General features: G+C 43.6%; 1 protein-coding gene across 1 annotated transcript in view; it reads left to right on the forward strand.

Annotated features, from left to right (window-relative positions):
- The window catches only part of LOC110513606 (kalirin), a 61,959-nt gene that overhangs the window by 28,993 nt on the left and 7,966 nt on the right, over nt 1–25,000 (forward strand). Inside the window, exons 19-34 of the mRNA XM_090239830.1 lie at nt 1,483–1,632; nt 2,016–2,157; nt 2,343–2,458; nt 3,029–3,151; nt 3,298–3,480; nt 3,925–4,049; nt 4,260–4,436; nt 4,843–4,912; nt 5,803–5,892; nt 6,053–6,145; nt 6,294–6,405; nt 6,589–6,779; nt 8,492–8,593; nt 9,246–9,400; nt 10,127–10,229; nt 15,738–15,990. Coding sequence (XP_090095956.1) covers nt 1,483–1,632; nt 2,016–2,157; nt 2,343–2,458; nt 3,029–3,151; nt 3,298–3,480; nt 3,925–4,049; nt 4,260–4,436; nt 4,843–4,912; nt 5,803–5,892; nt 6,053–6,145; nt 6,294–6,405; nt 6,589–6,779; nt 8,492–8,593; nt 9,246–9,400; nt 10,127–10,229; nt 15,738–15,990 — 2,185 coding nt within the window. The remainder of the gene's footprint in view (nt 1–1,482; nt 1,633–2,015; nt 2,158–2,342; nt 2,459–3,028; nt 3,152–3,297; nt 3,481–3,924; nt 4,050–4,259; nt 4,437–4,842; nt 4,913–5,802; nt 5,893–6,052; nt 6,146–6,293; nt 6,406–6,588; nt 6,780–8,491; nt 8,594–9,245; nt 9,401–10,126; nt 10,230–15,737; nt 15,991–25,000) is intronic.

Raw genomic sequence — 25,000 nt, forward strand, 5'->3', positions numbered from 1 at the left:
GGCTATAATAACCAGCTGTAATAACATGCTATAATAACCAGCTGTAATAGCAGGCTATAATAACCAGCTGTAATAGCAGGATTTAATAGCCAACTGTAATTGCAGGATTTAATAACCAGCTGTAATAGCAGGCTATAATAACCAGCTGTAATAGCAGGCTATAATAACCAGCTGTAATAGCAGACTATAATAACCAGCTGTAATAGCAGGCTATAATAACCAGCTGTAATAGCAGGCTATAATAACCAGCTGTAATAGCAGGCTATAATAACCAGCTGTAATAGCAGGATTTAATAACCAGCTGTAATAGCAGGCTATAATAACCTGCTGTAATAGCAGGCTATAATAACCTGCTGTAATAGCAGGCTATAATAACCAGCTGTAATAGCAGGCTATAATAACCAGCTGTAATAGCAGGATTTAATAACCAGCTGTAATAGCAGGCTATAATAACCTGCTGTAATAGCAGGCTATAATAACCTGCTGTAATAGCAGGCTATAATAACCAGCTGTAATAGCAGACTATAATAACCAGTTGTAATAGCAGGCTAAAAATAAACAGTTATAATAGCAGGCTATAATAACCAACTGTAATAGCAGGCTATAATAACCAGCTGTAATAACAGGCTATAATAACCAGCTGTAATAGCAGGCTATAATAACCGGCTGTAATAACAGGCTATAATAACCAGCTGTAATAACATGCTATAATAACCAGCTGTAATAGCAGGCTATAATAACCTGCTGTAATAACATGCTATAATAACCAGCTGTAATAGCAGGCTATAATAACCAGCTGTAATAACATGCTATAATAACCAGCTGTAATAGCAGGCTATAATAACCAGCTGTAATAACAGGCTATAATAACCAGCTGTAATAACAGGCTATAATAACCAGCTGTAATATCAGGATTTAATAACCGGCTGTAATAACAGGCTATAATAACCAGCTGTAATAGCAGGCTATAATAACCAGCTGTAATAACAGGCTATAATAACCAGCTGTAATAACAGGCTATAATAACCAGCTGTAATAGCAGGCTATAATGACCAGCTGTAATAACAGGCTATAATAACCAGCTGTAATAGCAGGATTTAATAACCAGCTGTAATAACAGGCTATAATAACCAGCTGTAATAACAGGCTATAATAACCAGCTGTAATAGCAGACTATAATAACCAGCTGTAATAGCAGGCTATAATAACCAGCTGTAATAACAGGCTATAATAACCAGCTGTAATAACAGGCTATAATAACCAGCTGTAATATCAGGATTTAATAACCAGCTGTAATAGCAGGCTATAATAACCAGCTGTAATATCAGGATTTAATAACCAGCTGTAATAGCAGTGGCTGGAGATCCAGCACCATTCAATCGGACAGAGACATCATTGGAATTCAGAGGTTCAGCACCACATGGCAGTGGACAGCGACCATGTGTATATACTCAGGCATACTGTATGCTTGTTTCCCCCCAGGTATGTGGTGTGTTGGAGAGCCTGGAACAGGAGTATCGTAGGGACGAAGACTGGTGTGGTGGCGGAGAGAGGCAGGGGAGCAGGGGCCAGCCGGAGCACCTCATTCCCCTCATCAACAAACACATGGAACAAAAAGAAGCCTTCCTCAAGGTACAGAGAGAGAGAGAAAGAGAGCGAGAGAGAGAGGACAGAAAGCGAGAGGAAAGAAAGACAGAGAGAGGACAGAAAGACGAAGCGAGGACAGAAAGGCAGAGATATGACAGAAAGATGGATAGAGGACAGAAAGATGGATAGAGGACAGAAAGATGGATAGAGGACAGAAAGACGGATAGAGGACAGAAAGACGGATTGAGGACAGAAAGACGGATCGAGGACAGAAAGATGGATAGAGGACAGAAAGATGGATAGAGGACAGAAAGACGGATAGAGGACAGAAAGATGGATAGAGGACAGAAAGACGGATGGATGATGGTAAAGAGACAGTTTTTAGCTACAGTCTCTGTTGGTATGTTTTAACCCCTTGTTTCCTGCAGGCATGCACCCTGGCCAGACGCAACGCAGAGGTCTTCCTCAAGTACATCCACCGCAACAGCGTTACTATGGCAACCATCTCCGGGCACAGTGCAGGCGCAGAGGTCACTGGTCACTCCCGTGTGCCTGAGCAGCAGGTCAAAGGTGAGCCAACACACAGTTACATTACACATGAACACATGTACACACACACACACACACACACACACACACACACATGCAAACACACACACACACACAGAGAGACAGAAGAGCATCCGTATGCATGATGATGATATTTCTGACACTGTGTTTATACCTGGCAGTTTAAATGTGTGTTCCTCTTATAGGTATCCTCAGTGAGCTCCTGCAGAGGGAGAACAGGGTTCTACATTTCTGGACTCTGAAGAAGCGTCGTCTGGACCAGTGTCAACAGTACCTGCTGTTCCAGAGCCACACCCAACAGGTGAGTTTGCCACGCCTCCTTTAGATGAGTCCACACCCAACAGGTGAGTTTGCCACACCTCCTTTAGATGAGTCCACACCCAGTTTGGGAAACCTGAGTTTGAGATGTAGAATTATGACAGAACCATGTTGGCACCCAGACAATTACATTACCCTGAAAATGGTTTGTCCTCCTCTCTCTCTCTGACTCTCTGTCTCTGTTTCTCTCCCTCTCTCCCTCTCTTTCTCTCCCTCTCTCCCTCTCTCTCTCTCCCTCTCTCTCTATCTCTCTCTCTGTCTCTCTGTCTCTCTCTCTCTCTCTCTCTCTCTGTCTCTGTGTCTCTTTTTCTCTGTCTCTCTCTCTCTCTCTCTGTCTCTGTCTCTCTCCCTCTTTCTCTCTCTCTCTCTCTCTCTCTCTCTCTCTCTTTCTCTCCCTCTCTTTCTCTCACTCTCTTTCTCTCCCTCTCTCCCTCTCTCTCTCTCTCTCTCTCTCTCTCTCTCTCCCTCCCTCTCTCTCTCTCTCTCTCTCTCTCTCTCTCTCTCTCTCTCTCTCTTTCTCTCTCTCTCTCTCTCTCTCTCTCTCTCTCTCTAGGCGTTGGATTGGCTGCAACAGAGTGGTGAGCACTACCTGTCCACTCACACATCGCCAGGGGCAACCAGTGCAGAGACCCAGGACCTGCTGGCTCAACACAGGGAATTCTGTATTTCGGCTAAGGTGAACACACACACACACACACACACACACACACCACACACACACAGACCCACTCACATACACAAATGCTTACTCACACACTACAAAGGTGATGTGTATATCAGAACAGTTCCCACAATCCATTTCTCCCCTCTACCTCCTCCCAGCACACTCAGGAGAAGGTGCACCTGCTGATTCAGCTGGCAGAGAGCATGCTGGGTAAGGGCCACTCCCACAGGGTGGAGCTACGGAGGTGTGTGTCGACGGTGGACAAGCGCTACCGAGAGTTCTCCATGCGCATGGGCCAGTACCGGAACACACTGGAGACGGCACTGGGAGGCTGCACTCAGGTGTGTGTGAGGGTTGGAGTGTGTGTTTCTTGATGACTAGTTGCTTTCCATGTGTGTGAGGGTGACTGAATGTGTTTGGCTGGTGGGTGTATGTGTGTGTGAGGGTGACTGAATGTGTTCGGCTGGTGGGTGTATGTGTGTGTGAGGGTGACTGAATGTGTTTGGCTGGTGGGTGTATTGTGTGTGAGGGTGACTGAATGTGTTCGGCTGGTGGGTGTATGTGTGTGTGAGGGTGACTGAATGTGTTCGGCTGGTGGGTGTATTGTGTGTGTGAAGGTGACTGAATGTGTTTGGCTGGTGGGTGTATGTGTGTGTGTATCAGATTCCAGGTCAATCAGAGATAGATTGATTTATGCATGGGCTTTTTGCCATGTCTGTTTCCTTCATGTCAATTAAGTTCTCTGAGTGGTATTGAATTGTCTCTGTGTACGGTGTCCCATGTAGGACAATAAGGACCTGGAGCTGGAGCTCATCCCCAACAGCCTCTCTGACTCTGACCCCGAAGTGAACCTGAACGACCCTAACCACGAGGTCAGCGACGAGAAGAGGAGGACGGCCAGGAAGAAAGAGTGAGTCCAACAGAGAAAGAGAGAGAATGAGAGAGAGGGGGAAACGGAGAGAGGGTACGTGTGTGTGTGTGTGTGTGTGTGTGTGTGTGTGTATGTGTGTGTGTGTGTGTGTGTGTGTGTGTGTGAGAGAGAGAGAAGAGGGAGAGACAGAGAGATAGTGGGATAATTGTATTTATTGAAAAAGAAGCCAGTTTCTTGGTACTCCTACAGGTATATCATGTCAGAGCTTCTCCAGACGGAGAGGGTGTATGTGAAGGATCTGCAGGAGTGTATTGATACCTACCTGTGGGAGATGACCAGCGGCTCTGAAGAGATCCCCACCAGGATCGCCAACAAGGATGACGTTGTCTTTGGGAACATCCAGGACATTTATGAGTTCCATAACAGGTGTGTATATCACAGTCTGTATAACACAAGCTGTGTGTAATGTATGGTGTTTAGCACATATCATTAAATAGAACACAAATGGAATTTATCCCGAGCCAATATGGCCGCCATTATCCCATTCTAGAGTTCTGCAGGTCTATGACATTATACTGTATGTCTCTATGGTATAGCACAGAGGTATTAAAATATTACCTTACCAGGTCCTGATTCCTGCTGCTTTTCTGTTCTACCTGATAATTAATTGCACCCTCATGGTGTCTCAGGTCTGAATCAGTCACTGCTTAGAGGGGAAGAATTAAAAAAGCAATGGAACTGGCTTCAAGGTCCATGTTTGTGTTTGAGGGGTGTAGGCACAGCATAACAGATGTGTGTATAGTGTATAATGATGGTTTGTGTTTTGTTGCAGTATTTTCCTGAAGGAGCTGGAGAACTACGAACAGCTACCTGAGGATGTGGGTCACTGCTTCGTCACCTGGGTAACCACCAAGACATTATGTCTGATAGAGAGAGAGAGAGAGAGAGAGAGAGGACACATTGGAAAGAATTAACAAAAGAACAGAGCAAACTAGAATGCTATTTGGCCCTGAACAGAAAGTACACAGTGGCAGAATACCTGACCCCTGTGACTGACCCAAACTTAAGGAAAGCTTTGATTATGTACAGACTCAGTGAGCATAGCCTTGCTATTGAGAAAGGCCGCCGTAGGTAGACATGGCTCTCAAGAGAAGACAGGCTATGTGCACACTGCACACAAAATGAGGTGGAAACTGAGCTGCACTTCCAAACCTCCTGCCCAATGTATGACCATATTAGAGACACATATTTCCCTCAGAAAACAAACCCAATTTTGATAAACTCCCATATCTACTGGGTGAAATTCCACAGTGTGCCATCACAGCAGCAAGACGTGTGACCTGTTGCCACAAGATAAGGTCAAGCAGTGAAGAACAAACACCATTTTAAATACAACCCATATCTATGTTTATTTATTTTCCCTTGTGTACTTTAACCATTTGTACATTGTTACAATACTGTATATATATATAATATGACATTTGTAATGTCGTTATTGTTTTGAAACGGGTAATGTTTACTGTTAATTTTTATTGTCTATTTCACTTTTGTATATTATCTACCTCACTTGCTTTGGCAATGTTAACATATGTTTCCCATGCCAATAAAGCCCCTTGAATTGAATTGAGAGAGAGAGGGAGAGAGAGAGAGAGTGTGTTTGTGTTCCAATGAATCACAGTACTGCGGAAGTGTTGTCTGAACCTCAACTTTTCTCTCTCTCTCTCCCTCTCTCTCTCTCTCTCTCTCTCTCTCTCTCTCACTCTCTCTCTCTCTCTCTCTCTCTCTCTCTCAGGCAGATAAGTTCCACATGTATGTGACGTATTGTAGAAATAAACCAGACTCCAGCGTTCTGATCCAGCAACATGGGGCAGGCTTCTTTCAGGTGACACTCTCCATTTCCCTTCTTCTTTCTTTTTCTCTCTCTCTTTCTCTCACTCTCTTTTCCACATCTGAGCATAATACAGTTAGTCTGTAGATGGCGATCACTGTTCAGTGTAGCGTCTCTGCAGCCCTGATTTTACGCTGTGTGTGTATGTGTGTAGGAGGTCCAGAGGAGACATGGTCTTGCTAACTCCATCTCCTCAGCGCTCATCAAGCCAGTTCAGCGCATCACCAAGTACCAGCTCATTCTCAAGGTACAGAACATGAGAAATACTGATGTGTGTTGGTTTAACAAGACACTATTCTTATGCTCTCTGTCTCGCTGTCTCTCTGTCTCGCTGTATCTCTGTCTCACTGTCTCGCTGTCTGTCTGTCTGTCTGTCTGTCTGTCTGTCTGTCCAGGAGTTGTTGGCGTGTTGTGAGGAGGGAAAAGGCGAGATCAAGGAGGGTCTGGATGTCATGCTGAGTGTTCCAAAGCGAGCCAACGATGCCATGCATGTTAGCATGCTAGAGGGTGAGCTGATGTCACATCCTGCTGTATGATGTCACTTATTGTTCTATGATGTCGCTTCCTGCTGTATGATGTCACTTTCTGCTGTATGATGTACCATCCTGCTGTATGATGTACCATCCTGCTGTATGATGTAACATCCTGCTGTAAGATGTGACATGACTTCCTGCTGTATTCCTATCCCAGGTCTGGAGGAGGGCTTGGAGGTGCAGGGAGAGCTGCTCCTGCAGGATACCTTCCAGGTGTGGGATCCTAAATCCCTTATCAGGAAAGGCCGGGAACGCCACCTGTTCCTGTTCGAGCTCTCGCTGGTCTTCAGTAAAGAGATAAAGGACTCCTCCGGACGTATCAAGTACCTCTACAAGAGCAGGCTGAGGGTACTATACTATACTATACTATACTATACTATACTACTCTATAGCATACCATATCATACTATACCATACCATACTATACAATACTATACCGTACTATAGCATACTATACTATACCATATCATACTATACCATACTATACCATACCATATCATACTATACCTTACCATATCATACTATACCATACCATATCATACTATACCATACTATACCGTACTATAGCATACTATACCATATCATACTATACCATACTATACCATACTATACTATACTAAAGCATACCATACTATACAATACTATACCGTACTATAGCATACTATACCATATCATACTATACCATACTATACCATACTATACCATATCATATCATGCTATACCATATCATACTATACCATACTATACTATACCATACCATGTCATACCATATCATACTATACCATACTATACCATATCATATCATGCTATACCATATCATACTATACCATACTATACTATACCATACCATGTCATACCATATCATACTATACCATACCATACCATATCATACTATACCATACTATACTATACCATATCATACTATACCATACTATACTATACCATACCATATCATACTATACCATATCATACTATACCATACTATACCATACTATACCATATCATATCATGCTATACCATATCATACTATACCATACTATACTATACTATACTATACCATACCATGTCATACCATATCATACTATACCATGCTATACTATACTATACCGTACTATAGCATACTATACCATATCATACTATACCATGCTATACTATACTATACCGTACTATAGCATACTATACCATATCATACTATACCATGCTATACTATACTATACCGTACTATAGCATACTATACCATATCATACTATACCATACTATACTATACTATACCGTACTATAGCATACTATACCATATCATACTATACCATGCTATACTATACTATACCGTACTATAGCATACTATACCATATCATACTATACCGTATCATACTATACCATACTATACTATACTATACTATAGCATACCATACTATAATATACTATACAAATATCATACCATACTGTACTAATACCATACTATACCATACTATACTATACCATACCATAAAATACCATGCCATACCATACAATACTAAACTAATACCATACTATACAATACCATACTATACCATACCATACTATACCATACCATACTATATAATTCTATACTATACCATACCATACTATACAATACTATACTATAGCATGCAATACCATACTATACCATACTATACTATGCCATGCTATACCATACTACACCATACCATACCATACCATACTATACCATACCATGCTATACCATATTATACAATACTATACCATACCATACTACACCATACCATACCATACTATACCATACCATGCTATACCATATTATACAATACTATACCATACCATACTACACCATACCATACCATGCTATACCATATTATACAATACTATACCATACCATACTATACAATACTATACCATAAACATAGTAATACACATATAAAATATTAGTCTACCACACCAGGTACCTCTGCAATAGCAGCCTGAGGGTATGGCTACAACACGTATATACTTTCATGCATTCTACATCCCATATACCCCACCTCGTTTCCCAAAGGAAACATTAACTGCCTTGTGTCCTCTTCCAGACGTCAGAGTTGGGGGTGACAGAGCATATTGAGGGGGACCCCTGTAAGTTTGCTCTGTGGGTGGGCCGTACCCCCACCTCGGACAACAAGACCGTCCTCAAGGTAACAGCCAAATATATTCTCAAGTGCACTCTCCTACTGCCTGTCATCTCTGGTGAACCTTTTCATGTGCACTCTCCAAATGCATATCAGTGCTAAAGGCATCACTACAGACTCGGGTTTGATTCCAGGCTGTATCACAACCGGCCGTGATTGGGAGTCCCATAGGGTGGCGCACAATTGGCCCTGCGAAGCCCGGGTTAGGGCTTGGCCAGGGTAGGCTGTCATTGTAGATAATACATTGTTCTTAACTGACTTGCCTAGTTCAATAAACAATTAAAACATCTCTGGTGAACCTTTTCACGTGCACTCTGAACCTTTTCACGTGCACTCTCCTCTGATGTGGCTTCTGTTGTGCTTTCCTATATTTACTTTACTATCTGTTTGTCTCGTTTTATCACTATCTCCTGCCCTCCCCCTTCTCTCTCTCCCTTTCTCACTCCCCTCCCGTTCTCTATCTCTCTCTCTATCACCCTCCCTCCCTCCCTCCCTCCCTCCCTCCCTCCCTCCCTCCCTCTCTCTCTCCCCCTCCCTCCCTCTCTCTCTCCCCCTCCCTCCCTCCCTCCCTCCCTCCCTCCCTCTCTCTCTCCCCCTCCCTCTCTCTCTCCCCCTCCCTCCCTCCCTCCCTCCCTCCCTCCCATCCATCCCTCCCCAGGCCTCATCTCTGGAGCTGAAGCAGGAGTGGGTACGTAGCGTGCGTCAGGTGATCCAGGAGAGACGTGGCCATCTGAGAGGAGCGCTGAGGGAACCCATCCCCCTCCCCAAGACCCCCGCCCCCACCCTGGTCCGCACGCGCAGCATCAACAGGAGGTTTGTACATACATGCACACACACAGCCCACTTCCTCTCTTGTCTCTTGTACTGCTATTTATGGTCTGTTTACATATATTTTATTTATAATTATATAACAATATTTTAGGTTGACAATAATTCTATTACAGAATTTGTGATATATCACATGCCTTACTTTTATTCTCCTTCATCAGTAAAATCAGGATTATGTCTCTACTGCCATTCATTCACATTAGACTGGGTTGGATTTCTCCCTGTCCAATATGGCTGCCATTCATTCACATTAGACTGGGTTGGATTTCTCCCTGTCCAATATGGCTGCCATTCATTCACATTAGACTGGGTGGGATTTCTCCCTGTCCAATATGGCTGCCATTCATTCACATTAGACTGGGTTTGATTTCTCCCTGTCCAATATGGCTGCCATTCATTCACATTAGACTGGGTTGGATTTCTCCCTGTCCAATATGGCTGCCATTCATTCACATTAGACTGGTTGGGATTTCTCCCTGTCCAATATGGCTGCCATTCATTCACATTAGACTGGGTTGGATTTCTCTCTGTCCAATATGGCTGCCATTCATTCACATTAGACTGGGTGGGATTTCTCCCTGTCCAATATGGCTGCCATTTTCACCCCATTCTGGAACTTTGATAGGATCTCTATGGGTTTTATTATGTAAGTTTAATCAGTTTGTGTGGTGCGTATCATGATATTTTTGATGTGTACGCGTCACCCCCCAGAGACACCAATGAGGATGCAGACAGCCTGGGAGATGCCAGCAGCCAGCCGGACACCGTCTCCATTGCCTCCCGCACCTCTCAGAACACAGCAGACAGCGACAAGGTAGAGACAGACTACACTACCCAGCAGCCACCACTGTTTACACAAAAAGTACCCAAGAGTGATCTGTTCTGAGTGTATATATATACTCATACAGAGACTCTAAGAGCTTCTAAGAGTGTATGAGTTTTTATTGACGTTCTATGAGTGTAGGGACTTCCTTTGCTAATGGAACATAGCCACTGCCAAGTCTGAGGCAGGGTTGTTTCTGATGCATACAGTCCACATTCAAAGTTCACAAAAGCCAAACGGCAAAAACATTCAATGAGATCCAAGGATATGGTGCAACAAAATAGATGATTGATTTTTCTTATATCTAACTAAAGTGATTCTCTAATCAACTTAAGGCATAGATTACTTGACATGAAAATGCATATTATGTTATGTTTCTATGGCTGGTCAAAACTCTAAACCATCTAGCTAGGACTCCCTCCACCCCCGAAGGCCCAACTTCCTGTCTTTATCCTACCACTAACACACTTACCACAGTACAATGAATGGGCAAGAGGGGGGGCAGAAACTAAGTTACACTAATAACAAATTAATATACCTCAACCAGGGAAATATAAATCATAAAGGTACCTAATAATTCATCACATACATTCATATATTTACACACAGATACATGGAGCTCTGTATGTTCTGTCTTTTATCCAACTATGTCTAAATCGGCTCTAACATACCGGCCCCTAATTGTTAACTGCACTGACACACGCCTCCACCACACGCCCCATTAGCCAGGAGTTCCTTGGAGCTGTGTCATCCACGATGGAAACAAGGTCACCAGGACTGAAGTTTCTCTTAGTTTTCTTCCACTTGTTCCACTCCTGCATAAGTGGAAGATACTCCCTGATTCATTGCTTCCAGAAGAGGTCAGTGATATATTGTACTTGCTTCCATCTCCTTGGTGAGTATAGGTCTCCTCTCTGGAATAGTCCTGGTGGCAGGACTGGCTTTGTTTTCAGATAAAGTGGATGGTTCGGAGTCTGGGGTTTTAGATCATTAGGGTAATTTGTTACAGTTGTGATTGGTCTGTCGTTCATGATCGCCTCAACTTCACACAAGGCTGTCTGCAAAGCCTCATCATCCAGTACTTGCTCTTTAAGGACTAAATTGAGGATATTTTTCAACCTCTCCCATACCCCCCATGGTGGGCTCCAGAGGGAGGGTTGAATGACCAATCCACTCCTTCCTTCAGTAATGCATTTTGAATCTTGTTGTGAACCAGCTCTTTCAACGCTTCTCCTAGCTCTCTGTGTGTTCCAACAAAGTTGGTGCCATTGTCGGTTCTGATACTTGTCACTGGGCCTCTTCGACAGAGGAACCTGCGCAGGGCATTGATGCAGGAATCAGTATACAGGTAACTAGCAAATTCTAAGTGGACAACTCGACTCACAAGGCAAGTAAAGATCACACCATACCGCTTCACATGAACGCGGCCTCGCTTCACCTCTATGGGGCCGAAGTAATCTATGCCAACATGGGTGAAAGCCGGCAAATCAGGTGACACCCGATCTTGTGGAAGGTCGGCCATCTTCTGTTCTCTAGCTCTAGCTTGTACCCGCCTGCAGAAGACACAGCTCTTAGGATCTTCCATGCTAAGGCCTTGGCACATGGCATCTAATATCGCTGGCGAAGACTGAAAAGCATGTGTCCTCTCCCAGAGTGGCCAACCTGCTCATGGATGTGGAGTAAGATCAGTCTGAAGATGTGGAAGTCTTTGGGCAGGATCATAGGATTCTTTAGTTCTATAGGCATAGCAGCTTTGCTTAACCTTCCTCCCACTCTCAGAATGCCATTGTCAACAATTGGATAAAGCTTACAGATTGAGCCGCTTCCCTTGGCACACTGTCTTCCTTTCACAATGAGTGCAATTTGTTTAAAGTGCTGTCTTTGCTCAAATCGAATGATTACCCTTTCTTCTTCATCTAGGTCATCCACAGAGAGACTTTATTTTCCAAACGTTAATTTGAAAATGTCAATTTGTTCTTTCAATTAATTTGTTCAACTCTGATCTGATTCTGGATCCGTTTATGTGAGAACTTTCCTTTTCTGGCTTAACTGTAGAACTCTCTTCAGTTTCAGCATCCAGGAAACTGCTTTCTTCAAGCTGTTCCATGTTGAATAGTACTTAATCAGTTTGCTGGTTGGACTCTTTTCTTCCACACTTGTACTGTTTACGATTACGTCTTTTCTCACCTCTGGATCATCCGGAGGGATGGAGCCAAGCTCCTCAGGGACTTTCGGCAAGTGTGTTTCTGCTTTCTCCAGGTATTCTGGTCCTTTGAGCCATCTCTTTGAGTTCAGGAAAGTTTCAACATGTAACGCTCTTGAGGCATCATAGGCTGGGTTGGGTTTGGAGATCAAATACCTCCACTGTTTTGCTTTCGATATGTCACGGATCACAGCAACCCTATTAGCCACAAAGGTATGGAATCTCTTGGTATCGTTGCGGATGTATTTTAGCACGGACTGTCTTTCTGTCCAGGAAGTTTCTGTCCAGGAAGTTGACTCCTAGAGTTCAATCTGGAGCTCCAACTTTAACATCCTGTCCACTCGCACCGCCAATGTTGCTACAGCAACTTCCAGTCTGGGGATCGTCATCTGATTGAGTGGAATCACTCTTGATTTCCCCAGCATGAATGCGATGTGGACCTTTTCCATACCGTTTGTGAACCTAAGGTAACTTGCCGTGCCATAACCTTGTTCACTTGCATCACCGAAGTGATGCAGCTGTTCTCAGGCATCATGCACCAGTCAATCTGGAATCTGGACAGCTGGTCCACCTCTGAGAGCCATCTCCTCCATGAAATAAAGTGTTCTTCGGGGATGACTTCGTCCCATCCACACTTTAGCTTGCAGAACTCTTGAAGAATCTGCTTTCCCTTTAAGATAAACGGGGTGAGGAAACGTATTGGAGGGTAAACAGAGCTGATGGTTGAGAGATACCTCTTCTCGTCAGGGGTCTGTTCTCGACGATGACTCGGAAGGTAAACTCATCACTTTCATTGTTCCATTGGATTCCAAGTGCTTTTTCAACAGGCAGCTTCTCTCTGTCCAGGTGCAGATCTTTTATCTGCTTGGCTTTGTGTTCCTCACGGCTGTTGCTGACCCACTTGGTCAACTTGAACCTACCCTGAACGCACACATCTTTTTTGTGAGCGCTATGGCTTGTTCTTCTGTGGCCACTAGATTTAAGGCAGTCATCAACATAGAAGTTGGACTTGACCTTTTCATTCACCTCTTTATCGTACTTCTCACAGTTGTCTTCCTCTGTCTTTCACAGTGCAATTTGGAGAGGACATAACACCGAAGAGATGTCTTTCTGTACTTCTCCAATCTTTTGTTAGTGACACCATCTGGCCACCATAGGAATCGCAGGAAGTGAGCGATTCTTCTCCCCTCCTCTGAGGCAGTGCAGTACAGAGAGCCAAAACAGGACCAGAGGGGTGTCTCCCCAAAACAATAGACCAGTCTCATGACCTCATCCCTGTAGCAGTAGCTGTGTGTGCGCATATGTGCGCACGCGTGTGTGTGTATATGTGTTATGAGGGTGAGAGAGAGGGTGTTTCCCTCACACAGTGTTTAAAGTCATTCTGAATCTTTTGGGGAACGGTTCACCAGTGATATCTTGGTATGTATGCATTTCTACACATCTTGAATGTTTCATTTAGATTGTGTGTTTAGTATTAATATACATATATATTATTCTACACTTTATTATGACCATGTTGTTATGATTTGGTCATTTAGCAAACGCTCTTAGCCAGGACGACTGACGGAACCGTCAACACAGATAGTAAGACCTTCAGTATGTCGTCAATGCAGGAATCAAACCCACAACCTTGCTGTTACAGCACCATGCCTCTAGACTGACCCACTGACCAGAGCAGGTGTTTTACCATCTGATGTATTAGATTGTATGTAGCCTATGTAAGTGTGTGTGTGTATGTGGTCACAACCAAACTGTTCAGAGCTGAGTGTATTTTCACCATCAGTACTACTCTACTGGGAGTTCTTTACCCCGTTTGTACTGTTCACTTTCACAATATCTGTCACTGGTGCTCTCGCTCTCTTTCCCTCCCTCAGTCTCTCTCTTTCCTCCCATTCTCTCTCTCTCTCTCTCTATGTCTCTCTCTCTATGTCTCTCTCTCTGTTGGGAAAGCTGTGTCCGTGTGGCAGGATTCCCAAAACATCTGTGAATGATTTGGATGGGGAACACCCCAACAGTCCCCATGGTGTGTGTGTGTGTGTGTGTGTGTGTGTGTGTGTGTGTGTGTGTGTGTGTGTGTGTGTGTGTGTGTGTGTGTGTGTGTGTGTGTGTGTGTGTGTGTGTGTGTGTGTGTGTGTGTGTGTGTGTGTGTGTGTGTGTGTGTGTGTGTGTGTGTGCGTGCGTGCTGTGTGTGTGTGTGTGTTCGATAACAGATAGCTCCTGGAAGGACAGCCGTGATTTACATATTCACATATTTATCCAATCAGCATGTTTCCTTTCCTTTCTCCCCTCCTCTCTCTCACTGTCTCTCTCCTCCTCCCTGTTTCTCCCCTCCTATTCTCTTATACCCTATCCAGTCCCCCCCCCTCTCTCTCTCTCTCTCTCTCTCTCTCTCTCTCTTTCCCTGTCTCCCCCACTCTCTTATACCCTCTCCATCTCTCCCCTCTTCTCTTTCTCATATCCTATCATGTCTCTCCCCTCCCTCTCTCTCTCTCTCTCTCTCCCCTCCTCTCTCTCTCTCTCTCCCTTGTTGTGAGTGTTTTTCCTTCTTCTGTCTGTACCATAAGGATCAGGTCATGCTCTAGTCAGGTGTTTCAAAACACCTAGGGCTGGAATCACTCACTGGAAACCCAGTGTTTCAGGGCTATTGAACCTTATTCAATCAAACTGGCAACCCAGAGTTTCAGGGTTATTGAACCCTATTCAATCAGAACTGGCAACCCGAGGTTTAAGGGTTATTGACCCTATTCAATCAAAACTGGCAACCCAGAGTTTCAGGGCTATTGAACCAATTCAATCAGAACTGGTTTATGGGGGTAAGACAAGGGGGGTCAAGAGAGGTCATTTGGGAGGATTTACGTGTGAGACTATGTGGTATAGTGTGCCTGTCTATGCTCTGCCCTGCCTTGCATACCAGTGTCAACGTTAAGACCACAACTTCTACATCCCTCAGTCTTTCCTGTCGTTCATAGACTGTTACTTATACTCTATACTTTCACTTCTCTCTCGAAGCTTTAGCTCATACTTTAAAATTACCACATTTTCTTTCTTTATTAAATGAGTGGGGACTAACCGCTAGACAACCTGAGGCCACTCATTTGACACAATGTTAACGCACCCTCTCTCTCTTTCTTTCTCTCTGTCCTCTCTCCCCTCTCTATCACTCTCTTTCTATCTCTCTCCCTCTCTCTCTTTCTTTCTCTCTGTCCTCTCTCCCCTCTCTCTCACTCTCTTTCTATCTCTATCTCTCTCCCTCTCTCTCTTTCTCTTTCTCTGCCATCTCTCCCCCTCCTCTCTAGCTGTCCGGTGGCTGTGAGTTGACTGTGGTCCTGTTGGACTTCTCGGCGGGCGGGGCTGAGGAGCTGAGTGTTCGTTGCGGTCAGACCGTGGAGCTAGTGGAGCGGTCCAGTGAGCGATCTGGCTGGTGTCTGGTCAGGACCACAGACCACACCCCCCCACAGGAGGGCCTGGTACCCATGACTGCCCTCTGCCTTTCACACTCCCACAGCGCTGACATGGACGGCTTGATGCCTGCCACCACCGCTGGGAAAGGTGAGACTGACGGAGTTCTGGGGTGGAATGCGTGGGAACGTATGGGGAGCTCCATTAGGAAAATCATTTGTTGTTTTAGCTGAATTCTTAGTGGTTTTACCTTGGTGAGTTCTGCAGAGGTACTTTCTCACTCTTGGAGGCTCAGAAACACAACTCCATCTCTGGTTGTTATGGTGACCTGTGTCAGTCCAGTCTGGCGGCCTTCAAATATAGGAAGTGGTATTATTGTTCTTGGGTCACTTCCTTTCTGCTGCTGTTAATTTCCTGTTTAATCTAGAGGACATTTCAACATCCCACTCAATAACCTTCTCAACTGCCAAAATGCTGACGTGCATGACTCTAAACTTTCATTAAAATACTCCATGAACATTTACATTTGATATACGTAGCAAGTCAGGGCCCAGATTCACAAAACCTTCTTAAGAAGACATTTCTTCTTAACTGCCATTTATTCCTTAACGATAGACTTAAGAAGAAAGTTAAGCAAACTTGCTGTTCCTCAAAAAGGTCATTGGAAATGTTCTTGCGCAATTTCTTATGTTTCTCCTGAAGTAAAAAGTTAAGAAGAAATTTGATTCTTGAAAATAAAGTTATTGTAAATGTTGTTCATTCCAAGACAGCTAAACCCTTTGTCTTCAACTCAGGGCAGTGAGAGAAAAAGCTCATGAAAGCAAAGGAACATGTTTAATTCACTCACAAACCTCATCTGAAAGTTTCAGTATTGATTATTTTAAACCCAAGAACATGTTTTAGAACAGTAATCTCAGTAAGAAATATGCTAACATGACTGCTACTGCTAGACATATAGCTAGCTAAGATGGTTGCCTAGCAACAAACATCTTATTAAGAAGATTTGTAAGAAGATATTTAAGAAGTTCGTAAGAAAATCATTAAGATATTGTTGAGGAATTGCAAATCTTATGAAGTTTTTTTTTTTTCTTAAGAAGCTTCTTAAGTTTTTGCGTAAGGAGTGTTTTGTGACTCCAGACAAAGAGAGAGGGAAGGCAGGCAACAAGAGAATTGAAGAAAAGAGCAGAAACAGAAAGGAACTTTAGATGATGGTAATTCAGTCTGACGGGCGTTCACCCAAACAAACAGTCTTCAATCTTTAATATTTTACCTCTGCATTATAAATACAGTTTAGTGTAGTCCCTGAAACTCACTTATGGGACTCCCTCTGTGTGTGTGTGTGTGTGTGTGTGTGTGTGTGTGTGTGTGTGTGTGTGTGTGTGTGTGTGTGTGTGTGTGTGTGTGTGTGTGTATGTATGTATATATATATATATATATATATATATATATATATATATATATATATAGAAACTTACCAGCTGGGTAACTATCGTACCAGTTTTAATCTCCAGTTTGTTGTGGCAGGTCAGAATAAAGAATTCCTGCCTGACCTGAGAACACACACACAAGGGTAAAGGTAAAGCCACAGGTGGCGTTCAGAGGTTTATACATTGACCTGACTGTCAAACATTGACGCTAAAGTTAAAACCCAACACACACATCCTGTGTGTGTGTACGGCATGGGAAACAATACTACTAGAAGCACAGCAGGTGAAAACTGCAGTGTCCTACTTTAGAGTGTAACACACATTAACTACATGATCACACAGACACACATTCACACACAATGTCTCTCAATCATTTCACTTAATTCGCTAGTTATCTAACTTAATCCCGCCTCTTTCCTTAGAACTGTTCAGCTCTAACTCCGCCTTTTTAAACAGTTTAGATCTCAGAGTTGAGTTGAGTTTCAGTCTGGAGTTAGGAGAGGAACCTCTATCCCTCCTCTCTGTCTGTCTCTCTGTCTGGGTAATGTGGTAGGGGGGAGGCATGCGCAGGGGGAGAGGCTGTTGCTCTTGCTCCAGGGTTTGGGGTTGGATCCTGGGAGAGATTGATGAGACAGGTGAGTGACTGTGTGTGTGTGTGTGTGTGTGTGTGTGTGTGTGTGTGTGTGTGTGTGTGTGTGTGGTAGTATAGCTGTAGTTGTTGTAGTTGTTAGATAGAGTGGGAGATAGAAAGACAGAGAGAGGTAGAGAGAGGTAGAGAGAGAGAGAGAAAGACAGACAGAGAGGAAGGGAGAGAGGTAGAGAGAGAGAGGTAGAGATAGAAAGAGACAGAGAGGGAGGGAGAGAGAGAGAGAGAGAGAGAGGTAGAGATAGAAAGACAGACAGAGAGGGAGGGAGAGAGGTAGAGAGAGAGAGGTAGAGATAGAAAGACAGACAGAGAGAGAGAGAGGTAGAGATAGAAAGACAGACAGAGAGAGAGAGAGGTAGAGATAGAAAGACAGACAGAGAGGGAGCGAGAGCGGTAGAGAGAGAGGTAGAGATAGAAAGACAGACAGAGAGGGAGGGAGAGAGGTAGAGAGAGGTAGAGAGAGAGAGAGAGAGAGAGGTAGAGAGAGAGGTAGAGATAGAAAGACAGACAGAGAGGGAGGGAGAGAGGTAGAGAGAGAGGTAGAGACAGGTAGAGATAGAAAGACAGACAGAGAGCGAGGGAGAGAGGTAGAGAGAGAGGTAGAGAGAGAGAGGGATTGTAGGAGCAACATGGACACATAAGCTGATGTTTTGCCAGGCTAGGAGAATGTATTAATAATTATGATCTTCTAACATATCCCATTTACAACACACATACACACACATATTTGGTGGCCATACCTGAAATTCCTTCACTCCATCTCTCTGCCTCTGTCTGTGTCCATGTCTGTTTGGCTACTAGAATAGTTATTCAGGTTATACTAGTTAGTCCGGTTTTGCTCACTCATTTCTGCTGAAATTGCTCCAGATACGTTCACCCACCCACCCGGAAACACACACACACTTATCCTTGGGCTTTGTGTGTTTGTTGTTTCTGTGTGTGCGGTTGGGTCAGTCATACAGAAACCAAGAGTTCCTGTGGTCTGGGGTTTGTTGTCTCAGAGGAAGTTTACCTGAGAAAGGGAACTGCCATCCCCCCAAAGCCTGCACTTTCCTCCCTCTCTCCTTTCCTCCTCCCTCCTTCTCTTTCACTCTCTCTCCCACCTTTTCTCCCTCTTGCAGTTTTTGACAACCCAGCATGCTGTACTTCCCTCACTACCTCTCTCTCTCTCCCTCCACCCTCCCTTCTTCCCACCATTTCTCTTCCCTCCTACAGTCCTATCGAACAACAACACACTTACAATACTTTGAGAGATATTCCTTTCAAAACCTATATCTTTAGGAGGGGGTTGGGGGTACACTACATTCCAAAATCGTGGGCATTAATATGGAGTTGGTCCCCAGTTTGCTGCTATACCAGCCTCCACTCTTCTGGGAAGGCTTTCCACTAGATGTTAGAACATTGCTGCGGGGACTTGCTTCCATTCAGCCACAAGCGCATTAGTGAGGTCGGGCACTGATGTTGGGTGATTAGGCCTGGCTTGCAGTCGGCGTTCCAATTCATCCCAAAGGTGTTCGATGGGGTTGAGGTCAGGGCTCTGTACAGGCCAGTCAAATTCTTCCACATGGATCTCGACAAACCATTTTTATATGGACCTCGCTTTGTGCACGGGGGCATTGTTAAGCTGAAACAGGAAAGCGCCGTCCCCAAACTGTTGCCACAAAGTTGGAAGCAAAGAGTCATCTAGAATGTCATTATATGCTGTAGCGTTATTTCCCTTCACTGGAACTAAGGCGCCTAACCCAAACCATTCCTCCTCCACCAAACTTTACAGTTGGCAATATGCATTCGGGCTGCATTCGTTCTCCTGGCATCCGCCAAACCCAGATTCATCTTTCAGACTGCCAGATGGTGAAGCGTGATTCATCACTCTAGAGAACACGTTTCCACTGCTCCAGAGTCCAATGGCGTCGAGCTTTACACCATTCCAGACGACGCTTTGCGCAGGCCATGTAAACCCCTTTCATAAAGCCACCGACGAACAGTTCTTGAGCTGACGTTGCTTCCAGAGGCAGTTTGGAACTCGGTAGTGAGTGTTGCGACCGAGGACAGACGATTTATACGCGCTTCACCACTTGGCAGTCCCGTTCTGTGAGTTTGTGTGGCCTAGCACTTCGCTGCTGAGCCATTGTTGCTACTAGACGTTTCCACTTCACAATAACTTGTTGGATAGGTGGCATCCTATGACTGTGCCACGTTGACAGTCATTGAGCTCTTCATTAAGGCCATTCTACTGCCGATGTTTGTCTATGTAGATTGCATGGCTGTGTGTTCAATTTTATACACCCGTCAGCAACTGGTGTGGCTGAAATAGCCAAATCCACTCATTTAAACTAAAGTTTGTATATACATTTTTTCAGAAAGTATTCAGACCCCTTCACTTTTTCCACATTTTGTTACGTTACAGCCTTATTCTAAAATGAATTAAATATTTTTTCCACCTAATCAATCTACACACAATACCCCATAATGACAAAGCAAAAACAGGTTTGTAGAATTTTTAAAATGTATAATATATATTTTTTTGAAATATCAAATTTCCATAAGTATTAAGACCCAGTACTGTTCTACTCAGTACTTTGTTGAAGCACCTTTGGCAGCGATTACAGCCTTGAGTCTTCTTGGGTATAACGCATTCTTCTCTGCAGATCCTCTCAAGCTCTGTCAGGTTGGATGGGGAGCGTCCACAGCAATGTTCAGGTCTCTACAGAGATGTTCGATTGGGTTCAAGTTCAGGCTCTGGCTGGGCCACTCAATAACATTCAGAGACTTGGTCCCGAAGCCACTCCTGCGTTGTCTTGGCTGTGTACTTAGGGTCATTGTCCTGTTGGAAGGTGAACCTTCGCCCCAGTCTGAGGTCCTGAGCACTTTGGAGCAGGTTTTTATCAAGGACCTCTCTAATACTTTGCTCCGTTCATCTTTCCCGATCCTGACTAGTCTCCTAGTCCCTGATGCTGAAAAACATCCCCACAGCATGACGCTGCCACCACATGCCAAGTGATGAGTGGTGCCTGGTTTCCTCCAGATGTGACACTTGGCATTCAGGCCAAATCTTGGTTTCATCACACCAGAGAATCTGTTTCTCAAGGTCTGAGGGTCCTTTAGGTGCCTTTTGGTAAACTCCAAGTGGGTTGTCAGGTGCATTTTACTGAGGAGTGTTTTCCATCTGGCCACTCTACCATAAAGGCCTGATTGGTGGAGTGCTGCAGAGATGGTTGTCCTTCTGGAAGGTTCTCCCATCTCCACAGAGGAACTCTGGAGCTCTGTCAGAGAGACCATCGGGTTCTTGGTCACCTCCGTGACCGAGGCCCTTCTCCCCTGATCGCTCAGTTTGGCCGGGCGGCCAGCTCTAGGAAGCGTCTTGGCTGTTCTAAACTTCTACCATTTAATAATGAAATTTAGATTTAAACCCATCTGTCAAGATGGCCTGAGTTCTGTCGCTAAGATAATCGCAAAAGTCGCAAAAACAAGACTGTCACGTTCTGACCTTAGTTCCTTTGTTTTGTCTTTGTTTTAGTATGGTCATGGCTTGGGTTGGGGTGGGCAGTCTATGTTCCTTTTTCTATAATTTGGGATTCTGTGTTTGGCCTGGTATGGTTCTCAATCAGAGGCAGCTGTTTATCGGTGTCCCTGATTGAGAACCATACTTAGGTAGCCTGGTTTCACTTTTGAGTTGTGGGTGATTGTTTCCTGTGTCTGTGTGTTCCACACGGAACTGTTTTGGTTTGTTATTTCACTTTGTTATTTTTGTATTTTGTCTTGTTCAGTTTGTTCTATTAAATATGGACATTTACCACGCTGCGCCTGGTCCTCCTCTTCTCCTTCATACGACGACCGTTACAAAGACAAAACACATGGAAAATGAAAAATGAAACGTGGATCGATGATGGCTAGAAGACCGGCGACGTGGAGCGCCGCCCGAACAAGAAGAGGACCCGACTTCGGCTGATGTCGTGACAAGAGGAGACACAACCCTTCAGTGATTTAACAGCTTTCCAAAATGTAGCTGGGTTCCCTGTACATTCAGATAGTGTATCAACATAATAATCTGATTTAGCTTTTTAACTAGTTTTACACACAGATTTCTCAATCGCCTGAAAGACTGCCAGTCTGGGCCCCGAGTCTGTGAATCTAGTTTTGGCTCAGGCAGCACCTCTGTTGTGTATGACTTCAGATAGCTCTGGACTGAACCAAGGGCAAGACCTATTTTTAATTCTCCGTTTTTTAAAGGGGGCATGTTGATCTACAATACAGTTGAAACATTTGAGAAGTGGTTCAGAGCCAACTCTGGGTCAGGTGTAGATGCAACATGTTCATTGAAATGTTTAAAATCCCTCTTGTTGATAAAACGAGGTTTGGATCGAGGCATCCGTATATCCTTGACACATACAATGGGACAGTGGTCACTAATATCCAAAGCAAACACTCCACTCCCAGCATATTTCTCTGGAGTATTTGTAAATTTGAGGTCAATCAAAGATGAATTTTTTAAGTTTGGACGTGTAGGCTTTGTAATCAGCTGGGTCAAATTTAGATTAGTACAAAAATCTTGTAAATAGTCAGCCTCCTGCGTTCCCCATGCAAGATTAAAATTTTCAGAAATTAACACCTCTGGGGTTGTAAAAATGGCAAATAAATCAGTGGGTTAATTTAGTACACATTTCTTGGCAGAGGGTGGACGATAGATTCTATAACTGTTATATTTTAGTTTGAACCCAACTGAAGACTTAAAGCCAACAATTCAAATTGTTTAGGATGGGAGGTAGCCTTTAACAGAGACACAGAAATAATATTCTTTGTGTAAATAGCAACATCACCCCCTTTGTCTTTCCTATCAGCGCTAAACACATTGTAACCATCCATAGCAACCTCAGAGTCCAGGTTTTTATCAGTTAAAACCTCTTAGGGATCCCTTAAAGCGCCAATCCCGTTAGTGGGATAGATTTGACAACATCCGGTGTAATTGCAGAGCGCCAAATTCAAACTACAGAAATATAAATATTCAACATTCACGAAAATATAAGTGTAATACATCAAAATAAAGCTTAACTTCTTGTTAATCCAGCTGCTGTGTCAGATTTCTAAAAGGCTTTATGGCGAAAGCACACCATTTGATTATCTGAGAACAGCGCCCCGCATACAAAAACAATCATTTTTCAACCAGGCAGGTGCGACACAAGTCAGAAATAATTATATAATAAATGCCTTACCTTTGACGATCTTCATCTTTTTGCAATCCCAAATGTCTCAGTGACACAATGAATGGTCGTTTTGTTCGATAAATTCCTTCTTTATATCCCCAAAATGTCAATTTATTTGGCGGGTTTGATTCAGAAATACACCGGTTCCAACTGGCCCAACATGACTACAAAGTATCTAATAAGTTACCTGTAAACTTGGTCCAAACATTTCAAACAACGTTTTTAATCCAACCTCAGGTATCCTAAAATGTAAATAATCGATCAAATTTAAGACGGGATAATCTATTTCCAATACCGAAGAAAAACAACACAGAGCGCGCTCTTGTTTACGCTCACCAAAATACTAGAGACCTTCTGAGTGACACATGGAATGAATTAGCACTACTTCTTAATTTCTCAAAATAAAAATATCAAACAATTTCTAAAGACTGTTGACATCTGGTGGAAGCCACAGGAACTGCAATCTGGGCCCTAATAAATCAGGTTTCCCATAGAAAAGCATTGGAAAACACAATGACTTCAAAAAAAATGTCCCTGGATGGATTGTGCTCGGGGTTTTGCCTGTCAAATCAGTTCTGTTATACTCACAGACATTATTTTAACAGTTTTAGAAACTTTAGAGTGTTTTGTATCCAATACTACCATGCATATGCATATCCTGGGCCTGAGTAACAGGCAGTTTACTTTGGGCACGCTTTTCATCCGGACGTGAAAATACTGCCCCCTATCCCGAAGAAGTTTTAACCAGGTTTCAGATCAAAAATAAAATATCAGGGTCTGCCTGAGAGGCCCAGATCATGACATTATCAATTTTAGGTAATAAACTATGAATGTTAAGATGTAAAAATGTCAAACATTTTCTGCATTTAAAATCACAGAGTTTCAATAATAGTCAGATTACTTTGAGATTTCAGAACAACAGGAGACTCAAAGATTGAATTATACCTATTAGGAAAATAAAACTAAGTAGGAATAGCAATGACATTTCTCCGGTGAGCACCATTAGGCATGTCACCACTTTCAGATACATGTGGAAGTCTCACAGTGGCCAGAAGAGATGGTGAAAACTGACTTACATGTAATGCTAATATTGTCTTCACACCAATTTAGTTCACCAAGAACCTTTCCAATGTTTGATGACAACAGCCAGAAGGGCATGACTTCTGATAAGTCCAATACCCTAGAGCCCACCGTAACCACAGTGAAGCAGAACCCGCCTTAGACCCTGGCGATGCCATCACAACGTTGGCCGATACGGAAGGAGCCTCCCACACTCCATGAGAAGATGGTCCCGGGACAACTGGCTCCGGCGCAGTGAAGCTATTCGATGTCGGCAGCCCATTCAGGAATCCCGTCACCGCAGAGGGCTCAGAAAGTGGAGGACGCCGCTTTCGACTTCCGCGATGAACGGCGACGTGTCTCCCTTCTTTTGGGACCTTCAATGCTGCAGAAATGTTTTGGTACCCTTCCCCAGATCTGTGCCTCGACACAATCCCGTCTCGGTGCTCTTTAGACATTTCCTTGCTCTGACATGCACTGTCAACTGTGGGACCTTACATAGATAGGTGTGTGCCATTCCAAATGCTGTCCAATCAATTGAATTTCCCACTTTTGGACTACAATCAGGTTGTAGAAACATGATCAATGGAAACAGGATGCACCTGAGCTCAATTTCAAATCTCATAGCAAAGGGTCTGAATACTTACTGTTTTTATATTTATATAATATTTCTGTTTTTTTTTATTTTTAATACATTAGCAAAAATTTCAAAACCCTGTTTTTGCTTTGTCATTATGGGTTATTGTGTGTAGATTGACGAGAGAAAAAATTATGTCATCCTTTTTAGAATAAGGCTGTAAAGTAAGAAAATGTGGAAAAAGTGAAGG

This window comes from Oncorhynchus mykiss, chromosome 7 (genome assembly GCF_057628025.1).
Source record: "Oncorhynchus mykiss isolate SJ-2025 chromosome 7, ASM5762802v1, whole genome shotgun sequence".
In the NCBI taxonomy this organism is placed as follows: Eukaryota; Metazoa; Chordata; class Actinopteri; order Salmoniformes; family Salmonidae; genus Oncorhynchus; species Oncorhynchus mykiss.